Source organism: Vipera berus (assembly GCF_964194415.1).
Source record: "Vipera berus genome assembly, chromosome: 3".
Taxonomy (NCBI): Eukaryota; Metazoa; Chordata; class Lepidosauria; order Squamata; family Viperidae; genus Vipera; species Vipera berus.
Genome location: NC_138204.1, coordinates 150,652,794 through 150,671,315, shown reverse-complemented (window position 1 = coordinate 150,671,315; position 18,522 = coordinate 150,652,794). Strand labels below are relative to the sequence as shown.

Below are 18,522 nucleotides of genomic sequence, written 5' to 3'. Positions count from 1 at the left end.
TCTTCCAAGTCAGCTAGTAAAAGAATTAGAAGAAGTTTCTACACCAGTACAGTACCTTACTGAAACTGTACTAACTTTTACAAGTGCTGGAGGAAATTGCAAAATGATGTGTAATACTTGTTCATACAAGTGTTAGTGGCTCCATGTTACTAATTATGTTTGTAAATAGCTCTCCAGGTAGCTTATACCGTGCTGAAAACGTATGCAGGTAGTCCTCGACTTATGACTGTTCATTTAACAATGGTTCAAAATTATGACAATCTTGGAAAAAGTGACTTATTGTCAGGTGCAAGAAACCAGAATCATTAGTGAATACACCCAGGTAGATATTTTATTGTTGATCACCTATAATTATAAGAATCTTGCCAGAATGACTGTATTCCCTTGGGAATGGTCAGAAAAAGCTTTAGGGATTCTGAGATAGGTCAAGTCTGGAGTTTTCCGCAGTGCAAGGATTCCCCCTCTTAACACATCCCTCCGGTATAGCTGGAGTTTCCACCACAGTAAGGTTTGGACCTCAGTCATTTCTTCCCCCAAACTGATTCCATGCTGGGAATGTCTCTTTATTCCCCCTAGACCTAGAGGGTCCCCCTCTCCTCCACCAGTAATTCCACCATACTTACAATCTGTACTCTATTTACAGCCATTGTATCACCTCTACAATCATGTGATCACAATTCAGGCACCTGACAGCTGGCTTGCATTTACAACCAGTTGCAGTGTCCTATGGTTATGTAATCATGCTTGGCAGCTTTTTTTGTCCATTTCTGGCAAAAAAAAGTTCTTTGGGGAAGCTGGATTGACTTAATAACTGTGTGATTTCCTTAACAACCACAAAAATTGGGCTTGACTCAATCTATGATTACAACAACTTACAATGAAAATTCTGGTGCCAATTCTGGTCATAAGGTGAGAACTATCTGTATAGTGTAGTCTAATAGTTGAAATAAAGATCCACAGTGAAAATATTATGAAACAACGCAATAGGTGAATTAAAAACTTGCTTTACAGCTTTTTCAGAAGAGAGAGCAAGATAGGACTCTTGCAAGAGGTACGGTAATTGTAGAGTCTGCTGTCCACTGATGTGAAATATCTATTCCCTCCTGTCCATTGATAGAGCTTCAAATGGAAGTAAGCTGTGAACCAGATTTTTCCAGAATATCACAACAATATTAGGTCTGGCTGCATTTTGTACCAGCCACAGGTTCCAATTATTTCTGAAAGCACTCCTGTATTTGGCAATAATATACCTGCTTTAGTAACAGCTCCAGGTGTAGTATCACCAAAATCTGATTGGCAATTTTTTGAGCCATAGTATCTTATCAGCCCATGAATAATGACGGTTCCAGAAGTGCTTTCACATCAGACCTGATATTACTAAAAGATTCCTATCTATCCACTGACTTAGTTGCAGTTCTTAATTTGTTATCAAAAACCTAATGAATCTATAGTCCAGTCCCATCTAAAATTAGATATATCCAAAGATAGTAAAAGTAATAAGCTTCAATATGTCCAGTTCTGCTATCCAGATACTATTACTTACTGTTAGTCTTGCTTAGTTGCATGGTTCTTTTGTATTTCACATGTTCTTCCAATAAAGCTTACAATGTGAAAAGACAGGTTGTTTATCAGCTGGCTGTCACTGATTAGGCTTCTATGTCTAGGACAGGGGTAGGCAACCTCGGCTCTTTTATGACTCATGGACTTCAACTCCCAGAATTCCTGTCAGCATATGCTGACTCAGGAATTCTGGGAGTTGAAGTCCATGAGTCATAAAAGAGCCGAGGTTGCGTACCCCTGGTCTAAGAGAAGACTAAACCTGGGTCTTTCCACTCTGAGTTCACCGTGCTGGTGCTTACATAGAATCAAGTTGATAACAACCAAATAAGTCCCATTGTAACATAATTTATATGTCTTTAAGATTTAATAATTTTTCTGTGCTTAAGTCATAATTGTTTTCTATATTCTCCAATGCAGATTGAAATGATTACTATATTTAATGTAGGAATGTACAAAATATTTTGAGTTGAAACACCCAGTATCTAGTTCAAAGTGAGTTATTCAGACCTATCTGAAAATGTTTCAAGCTCAGAAGAGTTATTTCCAAGTTCAAAATAATTGCTTTAAGCTGGAACAGGGCTTCTAAACATTTCTGAGGTGATTGATGCAATGTATTTTGGACATGAAATATTTTGATTTTAAAATATTTTGAATATCTTTAACAATTTGTATTTTTTCATAGATCATATGTTATGCAGATATTTTAAAAACTATATATTTAGATAACACTTTTATTGTACTTTTAATTAACTTTTTTAAAACCACTTTTTCATTAGAAGCATATACATACCATTTATAGTGACTGATGTGGTTATTTATCATACCTTCAAGCTTTAGACCTCAATAGGTAAAAGCTATAACTCTATTGAGTTAGTAGGTCATTGTAAAACCCTCAATTTCATCTTATCTAAGTGGGGTGTCTGGTGAAATGAGACAGATACCAACTGTTTCCTTATCCAACATATTATCAGCCAGATAGAAACTGCTATGCAGGCCCTCTTAATATCACCTGCCAAAGCAGTGGATGGTATAACAGCTGACTGCATCTTTTGCCTTTATTTATAGAAAACTAAAACAAAGTGATTCTGACTTCTCTTAAATAGGTCATCCTGTTCATTTTTTCAGTTTATAAAGTATTAAAATATTGTTAAATAGAAACATTTATCTGTTAACTATGTTGCATTTGTCTCAGATGTTGGCTGAAATACTAATCAGTAGAGTGTTATTCTAAAATTATGAATTATTAAAACCCAGGTCCTAAGATTTCACATCTGTGGCAATATTCTTAAGGTATTAAAATAAGGATCTGATTTTTAAAAAGCTTTCTTTTCTGGTCTTGGCCCCTATTTAGAAATATCCCAGTAGATTTTTTCCCCCAGAATTTGTAGGACTAAATCTCAGTTTAAATAAATTATATCTTCCGATATTATCTTTTGGGTTTAATAAAAAAAATTTCCTGAGGTCTTCAAGAGCTAAAAATTACATTTTTGGTTGTAGGGAGATTTTATCCAGTGAAAGAAAGTATACTTTACAAATGTTGGAAATATGGTTTAGTTATAAAAGAGCAAACATCTCATTTTTAATAGAGTGTTTCAATATTTATTTGCAGTTAAGGATGAGTTAGGTTAAGGTACAGTGAGATATAAAAGCAATAATGATACATCAATCAGGACAAAAATATATTACCGTATTTTCCGGCGTATAAGACGACTTTTTAACCCATGAAAATCATCTCAAAAGTTGGGGGGTCGTCTTATACGCCCAGTCGTCTTATACGCCGGAAAATAGTACATAAATCAATCGAGCGCCCCCCGTTCTTGCAAAGCAACTTCAAGCCTCCTTAGTCCAGTCCCCCCTCCAACGTGACCCTCCCTTCCCACCCCCAAGAGCCTCTCAGCCCCTTCCCCTCCCCCTTGCAAACGCCAGACCCTGGGAGCTCTTGCGTCTATTCCAAAGGGTGGGTGGAAGGAAAAGCCCCTTTCGGCTCCGGCTTGGCTGCAAGTCAGCGAGCCCGGGAAGGCACGCCCTCCCCTCTCACTGTGGAGGAAGCAGGGCAGGCTGGCGTCTGGCGGGAGCCAGCAGGGCAGTCCTGCGCACACGCGCTTCCTGGCTCCTAAGGAGTCCTCGGGGAGCCATGGCAGGCACCTCACGCTCTTCCCTCTTGAGGCGGCACCGGTGGAGCTGTCCGGCGTCGGGCGGGAGCCGGCAGGGCAGTCCTGCACACGCGCGCACTCCCCGGCTGCTAAGGAGTGCTCCTTAACAGCCGGGGAGCGCGTGCGTGCGCAGGACTGCCCTGCCGGCTCCCGCCCGACGCCGGATGGCTTCGCCGGTGCCGCCTCGAGAGGGAAGGGCGTGAGGCGCCTGCCATGGCTCCCCAAGGACTCCTTAGGAGCCGGGGAGCGCGCGCGTGCGCAGGACTGCCCTGCCGGCTCCCGCCAGACGCCAGCCTGCCCTGCTTCCTCCACAGTGAGAGGGGAGGGCATGCCTTCCCGGGCTCGCTGATTTTCCGGCGTATAAGATGAAAAATCTTGAAAATCATCTCAAAAGTTGGGGGGTCGTCTTATACGCCCAGTCGTCTTATACGCCGGAAAATACGGTAAATAGTATAAGGATGATTCCTTTAGGTATATCCAACATACAATGATGCAGGGTATTTGATAATAGCAAAACACAAAACTTTACAGATAGTCCTTGATTTACGATCACAATTGAGCCCAAAATTTCTGTTGCTAAGTAAGACAGTTATTAAGTCAATTTTGTCCCATTTTACAAACTTCTTGCTACCATTTCTAAGTGAATCACTACACTGGTTAAGTTAGTGACACGGTTTGTTAAGTGAATCTGGCTTCCCCAATGACTTTGCTTGTCAGAAGGTCGCAAAAGGGACCTGGGACACTGCAACCATCATGAATATGAAGTAAGCACTAAATTTTGATCATGTGATCATCTGGATTGAGCAACAGTCATAAATGTGAAAAATGGTCATAAGTCACTTTTTTCAGTGCTATTGTCACTTTGAACAGTCACTAAATGAATGGTTGTAAGTCAAGGGCTACCTGTAATTTGTTAACATCCAAAACAAAAAGATGACATGTTGCTGTTCCACTATGTCTTGACTCTTTGCCTTGAATCAAAAGCAAGCAAGTCCTAGATTTTTCTATTGAAAATACAATAGCATATGATCCACTGCATCTATTACATCAGGCTTAAATGTTCTAAATATAATGTTAGTCTCAGATAGAGATTTTGGGACCCTCCATGAGAGGTTTCAGAAAAGTATTCAATCAATCCAAACTAAAAAATTTGTACGACTCTTGGATATCTGGATATATAAACATCTTGCTATAGTACAACCCTCTTTTTGACCAGAAATTTTAAATTCAGGTTTCAAACTCATATTTCTTTTTTCTTTAAAGCTATTTTGGAACTCTTCATCCCTAAAGAAATTAAAAATTGGATTGAAAAAATGATAGAAATCCACCATAGAGAATGAAGTATATATTTTTGAAACACAGACATTAATTTACCAGTACATTTCCCTTGTGCCATGTTTTATGACAAAGTTAGTTATGTAAGGACTGGCATTTCAGGGACAATTTAATTGTTGGTATCAGTAATACTATCTGTGAGCATAAACAGAACAGATAAATCCTCACTTACCAAACTCAGTTTGGACTGGAAACTCCATTGCTAAGCTGTGTGGTCATAAAGTGAAAAATGTGACTACCGATTCTGCTGACTTACAATACTGGCTAAAGTCATTAAGAATGATGTCATGTGACTGTGACTTGATTTGCTGCTGGCTTCCCCATTGACTTTGCTTGTTAGAAGCCAGCTATATAAACTTGCAGATGAGATCATGTGTCCACACGAAACTCCAGCTGCCACAAGCTGGCTGCCTACTACCTGAATTGTGATCACACATGACTTCAGGGATTTTGCGATGGCTGCTTCTTCAAGTACTGGCCATAAATTTCCTTTTCCAGTGCTGTCGTAACTTTGAATGGTTGCTGAATGAGAGTCAGTAAGTGAGGACTGTCTTTATGTAGACTTATGAATTTGACATTGTGTTTTTAAAGGAAGCTTGACTGTTACAAAATAGATATAAATTGGCATAATCTCATCATAAGTATTTTTAACATAGGGGTTTTTTTTCTTCAAAATTCCATGATTTGTATCAGCAGGGCTGGAAGTTTTTCACTTAGAAAATTTTAACCTCTATAAATATTATTTCATTAATTCTTCAGAAAGGTGATGCCCATTATTGTTGTAAAATCAGATGTAACTCAGTTAACTATTACTTTGCAATTTCCAATCCAAATTGTGGTTGTAAGTAGAAGATTGCCTGTATTCCAAGTTTTCCTTGTACAGATCCAGTAAAGGAAAGTCTACTTCCCAGGGTAATTATGCTACACTAGAAATTCATTATCTTTTCTAAGTATCTTCTCCATCTCCTTATCCAAGTTATTTATGAAACATTAAAGGGTTCAGAATCTGTCTGAACTTTGTGGCACCCTATTGTATCATTCTTCCAGAAATCACTAATTACTATTCTTTGAATAATAAATTTAAGTCTGCTATGTATTAGCTGTCTGAAATTGCAGAATCTCATGCAAATTAGTATAAAATTGATCTAAAATTAGTGAAAATCTGATTGTTAGAAAAATTGTTGTCATTCAGCAGTAAATATGCCAGTAATATATAGTCTCCTTTTGGATAGTAGTTTTTACTCTCCCTATCATAATCCTTTACTTGCAGTTGAATATAAATATGTTAAGATATTTTAAATAAGTCATTACCTAAATTCTTAAAAGAATTTAACTTACTTAAAAGCATAACAATAACAGCAAATGGCTTGTTTAATAAAAAGAGACTTAGATGCATGCACAAAATGTTTTCCAGTATTATAACCTTGTTTCAGTATCCTCTTGATTCAAGTATACAGCAACTAAATGTAGTCCATAAATTTTGAACCTGCTGAAACCTGCAACTTCCAAAAAAGCATGAACATAAATACGATTGTGACCTAGATTAACACATGTAGTAAACAATCACTTCCATACTGACGTGATCAGTTAAAACCATGGGATTGTAATGTTCATTAAGCATTAAGCAAAACATAATGTCAATGGGACTAGAAATGAACAACAAAATAAGGGTTGAATGAAAATTGATGCTTCCAATGTTATAAATCACGAACAGATGGCAGTACTGGCACGCTAGAACAGGCATGTCAAACTGCCGGCCCACAGGCCGGATGTGTCACGCGGAAACTGCGCCCACCCTATTGCCAGCAATGGGGAAAAAGTCAAGATACATTGCGCAATGTCACGTGATGTTGCGAGTTTGACATGTCTGCACTAGAAGCTCTGGTGTGTTCTCTCACTTTAGTTGACAAGAAGTTACTGTGAGAAAAAGTTGCTATTGTGAAATTAAAAACTGTAATGAGTTCTTGTCAATTGCTTCAAAGATATGCCACCCTGGGCCAAAAAATATAAAGTTATGAACCAGGAAGAGCTGATTTGTGTGATTAAAAACCAAGTGGAAGAGTTAACAAGTTTCATATGAAAAAGATTGATATAATTCCAGGCAGTCAGCAAAACAGTCAAAGGAAATTTTTTGTCAATCTTGTTATTTCACACAAAAGTGATTCCATTGTTTATGTTCTTCAATATTAGAAAGTCTGTGCTAGATGGCCATGGCAAAAATTAAGCTTCGTAAGTTGAAATTTGCCCACAATTGTTGTCGCATTATCAGATAAATATGAGGAATTTCTTGACAGTATCACGACAGCTGCCCCCCCTCCCCCCGCAAATAGGCTTATTGTTATGGCTCAGAAAAAAACATCAGTCCATGAAGTATCATCACAAAGCTGATAGAGAAAGAGAAAGAGAGAGAAAATAGACCTCAGATCTAATTGCACATGAGGAGGTACATATGATGTTATTCACATTGATTTTCCTTCAATCTGCCACCACAGTCAACTCAGTGCTATATTGTAACATTCAAAATTTGAAACTACAATTTAGTAGCATTTAGAAGCACAAGAAGGAAATGTTGCTGCAACATGAAAACACTGCCTCACAAGTCACCCAAAAGGTAGTTGTGATGTTAATTCTCACTGCTAGACTATCCAGACCAAGTGCCTTGCAAATCCCATCTTTTTGCAAAATAATAATAAAAAAACCATTGTGGGTATCTGTTTGACTCAAATGAAAAGATTGGAAGGTTTGTCAGGATCTGCTTGAAGGGCAAACTGGAGTTCTTTCATGAGGGCTGTAAGAAGCTTGTCCCTTGTTGACAGAAGTGTGGAGCAAGTAATGGTAATTATGTGGAAAAGTAAATACAGGTAACAAAATAGCTTATTTCAAGAATTATTTTCCTGTTTCATTTATTAATGTACCCCAAATTAAAACTAAGGATATGGAGGTGAAGCATTACTTTTCATTCAACCATCATGTAGTAGTAACTTTTTTCTTTCTTTAAATCATGTCTGATTCCTCTTTACATTGCCCAGGCAAACCCCTGCATTTTTCAGAAGTGGTTTGCCATTGTTTCCTTCCTAGGGCTGAAAGAAGGTGACTGGCCCATGATAACCCTGCTGCTTTGTGCCCAAAGCAGCACTAGAACTCATGGTCTCCTGGTTTCTAGCCTGATGCCTTAACTAGGTAAAGGTAAAGGTTCCCCCGCACATGCGTGCTAGTTGTTTCCGACTCTAGGGGCCGGTGCTCATCTCCGTTTCAAAGCCGAAGAGCCAGCGTTTGTCCGAGGACGTCTCCGTGGTCATGTGGCCGGCATAACTAGATGCCAAAGGCGCACGGAACGCTGTTACCTTCCCACCGTAGTGGTCCCTATTTTTCTACTTGCATTTTTACGTGCTTTCAAACTGCTAGGTTGGCAGAAGCTGGGACGAGTAACAGGTGCTCACTCTGTTACGTGGCACTCAGGATTCGACCCGCCAAACTGCCAACCTTCTGATCGACAAGCTCAGTGTCCTAACCCACTGACTCACCGCGTCCCTAGATGCCTTAACTACACTACACCAAATTGGCTCTCAGTATAGTTACATGCAAAACTTTAAGCGCCTCTGGATTTCAGTGGGCACAATCATCATGGAAAGCAACAGTGTACAATCGGATTTACTGAATCACAGTTTGAATACAATTGTTAGTTTTATACACTTCACAATTCCAGTTAATAATTGAAGGTAGATAACATTGATCAACATGGTTTTTCCCAAGCAATGGGGTTCTGTAAATTAGCCACAGTAGCCAAAAGTTCTTGATGCTGTCTGATTTCAGAAAGCTATCCCAAAGTAGAAAAGATAGCAAGAAGAAAAAGCTGCCAAAAAAGCAGTAAGCCAAATAGTATGCTTCACACACACACACACACACACACACACACACACACACACACACAGAGAGAGAGAGAGAGAGAGAGAGAGAGAGAGAGAGAGAGAGAGAGAGAGAGCATACTCTACTAGTTCCTCTTTCCGCTTTATAACCAAAAAGTATTGGACTCTGACCAGTTGGTTTTTATCAGTCTTGTCTTAGAACAATGTTACAATTTAAAATGCAATTTCAGGAGGGGTCTGGCTGTTTTTAAGCAGTTCTGCATCTTGAAAGTTCATGTCCTGACACTTGGCACTATAATCCATTAGTCATACCTTGATCAACTTCTGGTTTGTGCGTATCATTGTTTCTGTCCACCCTACGGTTAAAAGATTATTTGCTGGACAAGGCTGCAAAGAGGTTTCATTCTTCTGAAACGTAATTTCTCTCTGGTTCAGCTATCAATGTCCAAAGTACCCTTCCAACTAGAAGAAGCTGATGCAACTTCTAAACCTTTCTGCAAACCTGAAGGCATATTTACTGTGTGTAAGTTGTTTACAGATCTAGAATAAGAAAATAATATGAAATTGCAAAGGTTTGGATGCACTTTCAGATAGTTTAAGACCTCTCTTGGCAGAAATAAATATTTCCACCTTGCTGAGTCTTTCAGGTCTTTCTGCTGGATTTCCCCCTCCCCCCTATTTTTTTTCCTTGCAGAAATACTCTTGTCTCCTTGGGTGTATGGCATGTTGCGATCGCTCACAGATTTTCAATAATAATAATAAAAATTCCAAAATCTTTACTTTTCTTTCCTGTAAATACTTTGTGGTAGATTTGGAGGCATTTTCAGCTAAACTGACTTCTGAAATATCCAATATCTTTTCAGCTTCAGTTTGTTCACTGACTGTGAGACATCAGCTTGTAGAATAGGTTGATATACATTTTTAAGACTCTTTATGTGTGAAAAAATTTGGCCAAGAGTTTTCTGCCAGTTTTCAGTTGAATTTACTATGTTTTTCAGTTTAATTAGTTAACCATAGCATTTTTCATAATACATTGCTTCCTTCCATGGAAAAGCTGTCTTATCACATTAAATGCGACATGACAAATCCTTCTCATGTTTCATGTGACTCATCTCTCCATACAAAGTACATACACTATGTACAACTCATCACTAATCTTTCTACAAAAGGAACAATGGGGGGGGGGAAATTGATCAAACATCTTCTCCATCTGTTAAGCAGTCATAATATAGAGTACAGCAGAAGTCATTTTATTGTTCAAAACCTGAGGCTGAGCCTTAATCAGAGATTCGAGATAGAATAGTGCAATAGTGCATTAGTGAGATCTCAAATGCATATAGGTAGTCCTTGACTTATGACCGGTCACTTAACTGTTCAAGATTACAATGGGCCTGTGTGGTTCCATGATTACATTTAGGTCCCAAACCAGGAATAACACATGGCAATTCATCCATACTGAGGTCCTTATTGCTTTACACCTATAGATGAAATCTTGCCAGAGTGAAAACTCTATTTTCTGTATCTACAATATATTGTGGATACTGTGAACTATTTAGGAGGGACTGTCTTCACCCTCTTTCTCTCGCACAATATCTGGGCTAAATTACTTTTCTGGAATGCTTCCTTCCCCCTCAGGGATTCACCATATTCCATCAAATCACCACAGTGTTTCCTTTTGATTACCACAGAGATTCACTTAGAAATTGGCACAAAAATGTTGTGAATTCATGTTCTGGTCATGTGGGTGCCACAACTTACATAACAATTGGGAAATAGGGTCTCAGTTGCGATCATAAGTTGAGGATTACCTGTATTGAAATATACTAAAGGAGTATACGGCTGTGTTGCGTATACATTTATTTGTTAAATTTATTTGCTGCTTATCTTGTATCTTGATTTTTTGATGTTATGTTTTTATAAATTATCTTATGATTGGAATGATTGCAAAACCGCTCCAAAAGGATCTTATGATCAGTAATATTGAAAGGAGCTAAGAGGTCGTAAGAATTAATAGAATCATATTCTTCCTTGAGTCTCTCTTAGGGAATGTCATCTCATAGTATGTTCAAACTAGTTTCTGTGCCAAAACCTAACCTTGACTGACTGAAATCATTTTAGAAAATAATGTTTCATTCAGATGTGATCTGATTAACCAGTTATTTAGAAATTCAGGCTCTATTTCTTTTTTCTAAGTGTGGCTTCATTTCTTTTAAGAAATAGTTTATAACCTCCTAGACTCAAGCCAAAAGGTATTTGGCCATATTGTATCCCACACTTTGTCTCGTTAAAGGAAAAGGTAAAGGTTGCCCCGCACATGCGTGCTAGTCGTTTCCAACTCTAGGGGCCGGTGCTCATCTCTGTTTCAAAGCCGAAGAGCCAGCGCTTGTCTGAGGACGTCTCCGTGGTCATGTGGCCGGCATGACTAGACACCAAAGGCGCACGGAACACTGTTACCTTCCCACCGGAGTGGTCCCTATTTTTCTACTTGCATTTTTATGTGCTTTCGAACTGCTAGGTTGGCAGAAGATGGGACGAGTAACAGGCGCTCACTCTGCTACACGGCACTTGGGATTCGACCCGCCAAACTGCCGATCTTCTGACCGACAAGCTCAGCGTCCTAACCCACTGAGCCACTGCGTCCCTTGTCTCGTTATCATACCTTTAATAGTTATAACAATACTTTTATAAATCTGATCAGGTAGTGCTTTGGACAGAAATTTAACTTCCAAAATTGTAGAGCATATGTCCTGACATATATGCATCCTAGACATTTAATGACAAAACCAAACAAGGCATTTGGTATCAAGAGTTCTATGGAATCTCCCATTAGGCCATAAAGCTTCCAAATGCTTAAAAAAAAAGTTAACTAGAATCTAGGCAACCAACTTGCCAGCCTAGTAAAGTAGTTCAGATAGGAAGTATGCCCAGATGAATTAATTCTACTTTATTATAGGGTTAGATTAATAGAATCTGTTAAGTCTGAAAGTACATTTCTCCCCTGTTGCCTTTACATCCCAAGAAACTAGAGAGAGTCCCTTTTGAGGCATTCGTCACACCCACATTCCTTTTGTAGATTAAGCTTCCTCTTATCTGACTGTTCCTCTGGCTGCAATTCTTTCCCAAGGTGATTCCCACATGCCACTATAGCAACAGAGGATACACTGAAAATACAGTTGCAAGAAAAAGTATGTGAACCCTTTGGGATTACGTGGAGTTTTGCATGAATTGGCCATAAAATGCGCTCTAAACGTCATGTAAGTCACAACAATAGAAAAACACAGTCTGCTTAAAATAATACTACACAAACATTAGCTGTTGTCATGTTTTAATTGAACATAACATGTAAACATTCATAGTGCAGAGTGGGAAAAGTATGTGAACCCCTAGCCTAATGACCTCTCCAAGAGCTAATTGGAGCCAGGAGTGAGCCAACCTTGACTCCAATCAGTGTGATGATATTGGATGTGTTGCTGACAGCTGTCCTGCCCTTTAAAAACACACACCTGTTTTGGGTTTACTGGTCTAAAGAAGCACTGTCTGATGTGAACCAGGACAATGACCCAAAGCATACAAGTAATTCAACCAAACAATGGCTTCAACAGAACAGAATACGCCTTCTGGAGTGGCCCAGTCAGAGTCCTGACCTCAACCCGATTGAAATGCTGTGGCATGACCTTAAGAGAGCGATTCACACCAGACATCCCAAGAATATTGCTACACTGAAACAGTTTTGTGAAGAGGAGTGGTCCAAAATTACTCCAGATCGTTGTGCAGGTCTGATCTGCAACTACAGGAAACGTTTGGTTGAGGTTATTGCTGCCAAAGGAGGGTCAACCAGTTATTAAGTCCAAAGGTTCACATACTTTTTCCACCCTGCACTGTGAATGTTTCCATCTTATGTTCAATTAAAACATGACAACAGCTAATGTTTGTGTAGTATTATTTTAAGCAGACTGTGTTTTTCTATTGTTGTGACTTACATGACGTTTAGAGCGCATTTTATGGCCAATTCATGCAAAACTCCACGTAATCCCAAAGGGTTCACATACTTTTTCTTGCAACTGTACACTGGTGTTCTTTTTAAATTGAGGTTCTTTCTTTATCACTGCAGTTTTGAGAATGAAATCTTATTCATGTTTTATCAGATTTCATTGAGTTTTTTTTTCTAGTCATCTAACTTTTTATGGTCTTACTAAATAGAAATATCTATTTTAATTGCAAATCAATACCTTTTCCCCCATTTTTACTGAAATTAGTTTTGCCTGTTTCCCATTTTAGAATGGAGTAAAAAAATTATTTAAATGATTGATGTCATTGGTTTAAGATAAATACACATTTTGAAGCCATCAGCATACAAGAAAATTATCAGATTAGTGTAATCTGTATTAGAGGACAGTTCAACCTTAGTTTATAGCTGAAGATGTCTTACAGGTGGTTTTGGGGTCAGTTTCCTCATACGTTTTCCAACATTTTGTTAAAATGTAAATTCTTTCAGAATTTACTATGAATCATGCATAATATTTGTCTTCAAAAATTAATTTTTTGATGATATTACTATGCCCTTCATAATTTATGTATATTTTTTCTTCATGGAATGATTGAAATTTAAGAACATAATTGTTCTTCAATATAGTCACACATTGTTTTAGTGGCTACCATATTTAGCGGCTATTTGCAAATACAACCATTAAAAAAACATTTTCAATGAAAGCATGCATTTATGACCTAATTTCGTGCATCTACATCATTGTTGTAGATGCATGAAATTTGGTCATGCATCTGCAAAGGGGGCACAGTGGCTCAGCTGTTAAAGTGAGTTCCCATTACTTTTCCCAGCTCCTGCCCACCTAGCATTTTGAAAGCATGCAAATGTGAGTAGATTGATAGGTACCACTTCGGTGGGAAGGTAGCAGTGTTCAACGCTCTTTTGGCATATAGCTATGCTGGCCACATGACCACAGAAAATATCTTCAGACAACGCTGACTTCCTCAGTCAAGAAATGGAGATGAGCACCGTGTCCTAGAGTTGGACATGACTGGACAGCGAAACCTTTACCTTTTACCTTTACGTTACCAGTGTACATTGTACATTGAAGTGAGAATAATGCTAGCATAGCTATACAAGAGAACTTCATTAAATGAAACGGTAGCAACCTGTGATCTTGACAGCATATCTCTCTCTCTGTCTCTGTCTCTCTCTGTCTGTCTCTCTCTCTCTCTCTCTCTCCTTATGCTTTATTAGTAACCATTTTGCTTCTGATTTAAGGAAGGGATTGCAGTCACCAAATGAGGAGAGGATGTAATGTTACTAGAGTGCTAAGCAGTTATTCTTATCTAAATCTTGTTAGTGTAACTTTTTTTGGGAGAAAATATATTTTTCCACTATCCATGGATATTAAATTCAACTATCTTTCACACTAGAAAAACAGTATATTAAAGTGATCTAATAGTTACCAACACTAATCAGATATCATTTTTTTAATGCCTACTCATCTTCCACTTGAATTTCCATACCACAGGAAACTACCAAAGGTAAGCAACTTATTTGTGTTCTCTTTGATTTTGTAATTTCAAATCAAGATCATTTGCTTATAGTGATACATAATACAGATCTTGGTTTTAAGCACTAAAGCCAGTTTGCTTTATGAAGATCTTATATTCTGCTCACTTACGAATTCATTGAAATACATAGTTTTCATTAGGGGCTGGATGCCTAAGCTTTCACATGCAGCTGTATTCATACTGATCTCTAGTAGGGCTGATGACAGCAGGAATCATGTTTTTTTTATATTCTATGTATATAACACATAGAAAATGTATAGTAAATTAAATTTGGTAACTAACACCCAAGAGAAAAGGAGCATCAACTTTTTTTTTATTATGTGCGGACTCTTTAAGGGGTGTGGATTTTTAAAAAGAATCCAGGAAGTCATCAAAATTCTTCCCTCAAGTTTGAGAAATGTTTGGCCTGATGCCTAATGGTTAGGTTTGTCCTGAAAGGATATTTCTGTGATTATCAACATTTGAATTTGCCATGGCCAGAAGTTTCCAACAATTTTTGACAACTACGGTACTTTAAATGCACTTAAGAATTTTAGCAAGACAAGAAATATATATGTGTGATAGAAATACGTTGGTAAAATAATACACACAATTGCCAACATTCTGATACCTACCTAGAGATGAATAATTGAATGTTTAATGCATTGTTGAAGATTGAATTGAAGATTAAATTTTAATTTAATGTGTTATATAATGGAGGGGAGTTGAACTCTTCAAACAGAATGCAAAATGGAGCTCAAATCCTGAAAATCCAAGCTCTGTTCCTGCAATCTGCCAGAGCAGTTCCCTTCCTTTCGTGGAAGGGAGCTGAACTCAGCAGGCAGCTCTTTAACTCCATCCTCTTAACAATGTGGGATGTCCCTTAATGACCACAACTAGGAGTGCCATAATTGCAGTCATTAAGCGAAACAGTCATGTGGGCATCTTGTTTAATCACCACTTTGTTCAACAATCAAGATTCTAGCTCCAATTTTGGTCATAAGTTGAGGACTACCTGCATTCGTATGTGTTCCTGTCAACTTGCTTATTTAGCCCCTCTTGCCAAATCTTTTTTTTACTATAAATTAAATTAGATTTGTAAAGGCATTTTTCTTTTAGTTAGTTGCCAACCAGAATCTAGCTATCTTGACTTCCAAATGTAGTTGTCCCTCAGCATGGATTAAGGTTCTCAACCTAGATGGGCATTGTCATGTAAAACATCAGGCTTCTCTGCAGGAAGCAAGGGGGAAGGCACACCTCCCCTCTTCTAATCCCATACAGGAAAAATTCTGTGGGGCTGAGTTGGTCTATGAGAAAATGACTGGCTCAAAGATACCCAGTGAGTTTTCATGGCTGATGATCCACTAGAAGTAGGGTCTTTCAATGCTGCTCCAGGGCCTTACCACTGCTGCCCTATAGACGGACCATAGCTATTTAGTATAATTTAATATGAAATCTTCACTAGGAATAAAGAACCAGCATATTAGACTGGATTTTAGTGTCTTATTTTTGGTAAGAAATCAGTTGAAATAAAGTAAAACTAAGAATTAAGAAACTAAATATGTAAGCTTAATTAACTTTTTAAAACGTGATTTGAGGTTCATATAGTGCAAGTAGTGATCTAAAGTATGTTTACCCACAGGTATTTGCCTTTGATTACTGTTTCTGGTCTATGGATGAATCAAACACTGCCAAATATGCAGGTATGATTTTTTCATTCCTACTATTTTTAGCTGATTCAAAATCTTCTTCTCCATTCCTGATTAACATAAAACATTCTTGTTATTTGTGCTAATATATTTTGGCTGTACAGGTAATCCTCATTCACTGACCACTTGTTTAGAGACTGTTCAAAATTATAGTGGTGCTGAATGAGCGCTACAACTGTTTCTTGAAGTTTCCTTCATTGCAATGCTGCCGTGGTCATATAATTGTGATTTGGGAGCTCGGCAACCAGCTCACACTTACGATGGTTGCAGCATCCTGTGGTTATGTGATCACCATTTGTGACCTTCCCTGCTAGCTTCACAAGCAAAGTCATTGGGGAAGCCCACAGGGAAGGTTGCAAGATGGTCTGTTAGGTCCTGTCGACCTTCCAATCATTGGTCACACATCCTCAGCCAAGAATCAATCCTAACAACTAAATTTTGGATTCCATTAAATGAACTGGTGCCAATTTACAGTTCACACTAAATTGTAACTGCAGTTGCGGCCCTATCTAGACCAGGATGCCTTGCGCACAGTCACTCATGCACTCGTGACCTCCTGTTTGGACTACTGCAATGCTCTCTACATGGGGCTGCCCTTGAGGACTACTCGGAGGCTCCAGCTGGTGCAGAATGCAGCCGCGCGAGTGGTGGTGGGGGGCTTCCCGATACTCCCATGTAACACCTCTACTCCGTGAGCTGCATTGGCTTCTGGTTGCCCTCCGGGTAAGATTCAAGGTGCTGGTTATGACCTATAAAGCCCTAAATGGCATGGGTCCGGGTTACTTACGGGAGCACCTGCTGCCGGCATCAACTTCCCTTCGTCCAGTGCGCTCCCACAGAGAGGGCCTCCTTAGGGTGCCGTCGGTCAAAGAGTGTCGACTGGCGGCCCCCAGGGGGAGGGCGTTCTCTGTGGGCGCGCCAGACCTTTGGAACCGTCTACCGGTTGATCTCCGGATGGCTCCCGACCTTCGCTCCTTCCGACGGGACCTAAAAACACATTTATTTGAACAAGCCGGCCTGGTCTGATGGGTTTAGGGGTATTTTATAGTTTTGTATTAATTTATTGAATAGGGCTGTAGTATTTAATATTTTTTTAATTTTTGTATATTGTATTTTATTGCATTGCCCTGTACACCGCCCTGAGTCCTTCGGGAGAAGGGCGGTATATAAATTAAATAAAATAAATAAATAAATAAATAATTTATACTTGCACTAATCATGACCTATCTGTATGTCCTTCTCCCATATTTCCCTCGGCTAGCCCAAGCTTTCTGCCAAATTTCCCTCCACCATCTTGAGCCTTCTTTATGAAGCAGTGGGTTCTGTCCTGTTCTTCCTTTCCACTAGGAAGTGGAAGCGAATCAACTTCACTCAGAAGACCAACAAGAGACTATTATGGCTTGTTCTCTGACATTATACGTCAGCAAAAAGTAAAAACTAGATTATGGCAGCAGAATCTAAGTCACTTAGGTGAGATAGGCAGTATACAGGTAGTCCTTGACTTAGGACCACCATTGAGCCCTAAATTTCTGTTGCTAAACAAGACAGTTGTTAAGTGAGTTTTGCCCCATTTTAAGACATTTCTTGCCACAGTTGTTAAGTGAATCACTGCAGTTGTTAAATTAGTTACCCAGTTGTTAAGTGAATCTGGCTTCCCCATTGACTTTGCTTGTCAGAAGGTTGCAAAAGGGGATCTCTGACCCTGAACCCTGCAACCGTCATAAATATGAATCGGTTCCCAAGCTTCCAAATTTTGATCATTTGACTATGGCGATGCTGTAAGTTTGAAAAACGGTCATAAGTCATTTTTTCCCCCAGTGCTGTTGTAACTTCGAACGGTCACCAAACGAATGGTTCTAAGTAGAGGACTACCTGTAAATAAATAAATAAACTGAATAAATAAATTAAACAATTATTGATTCATTTAATATTTATTTATTTAAATAAATGAATAAACTGCAATATAAAGCAGATATATAGACTTTATGCATAAATAAATTTAGATAAAAGGAAAAATTGAAAATGGCACAAAGATCCACTCCTTTCAAGCATCTTTTTATTTTAATCAGTAATTTAAAAATGGTAAGAATTTAATAAATCTCTTTATTACAAAGGAATATAAATCTTATTACAAACATAAGTTATGTTATTCCTTACGATCGAACATTTTCCCCTTATTATTGCTCTCTTTTTTTTGTCTTGAGGTTCTATTTTTAATTTCAGCTGAGTTTTTTCAAGCATGTCTAGCATCAACACCTTAACATAAAATTGATAACAAAAAATAGATAAAAAATACTTTTACATTTTTATTTTTATTTTTTAAAAAGTAAAATAATCTCCCATATATCCCCCTTCTAA

At 38.4% G+C, this 18,522-nt stretch overlaps 1 protein-coding gene across 5 annotated transcripts in view; it reads left to right on the top strand.

Annotated features, from left to right (window-relative positions):
* Positions 1–18,522, top strand: part of KIF13A (kinesin family member 13A) — an 80,281-nt gene that overhangs the window by 2,917 nt on the left and 58,842 nt on the right. For all 5 annotated transcript variants that reach the window (XM_081326164.1, XM_081326162.1, XM_081326163.1 and 2 more), the window contains exons 3-4: positions 14,434–14,446; positions 16,098–16,158. In XM_081326164.1, the coding sequence (XP_081182290.1) occupies positions 14,434–14,446; positions 16,098–16,158 (74 nt within the window). The remainder of the gene's footprint in view (positions 1–14,433; positions 14,447–16,097; positions 16,159–18,522) is intronic.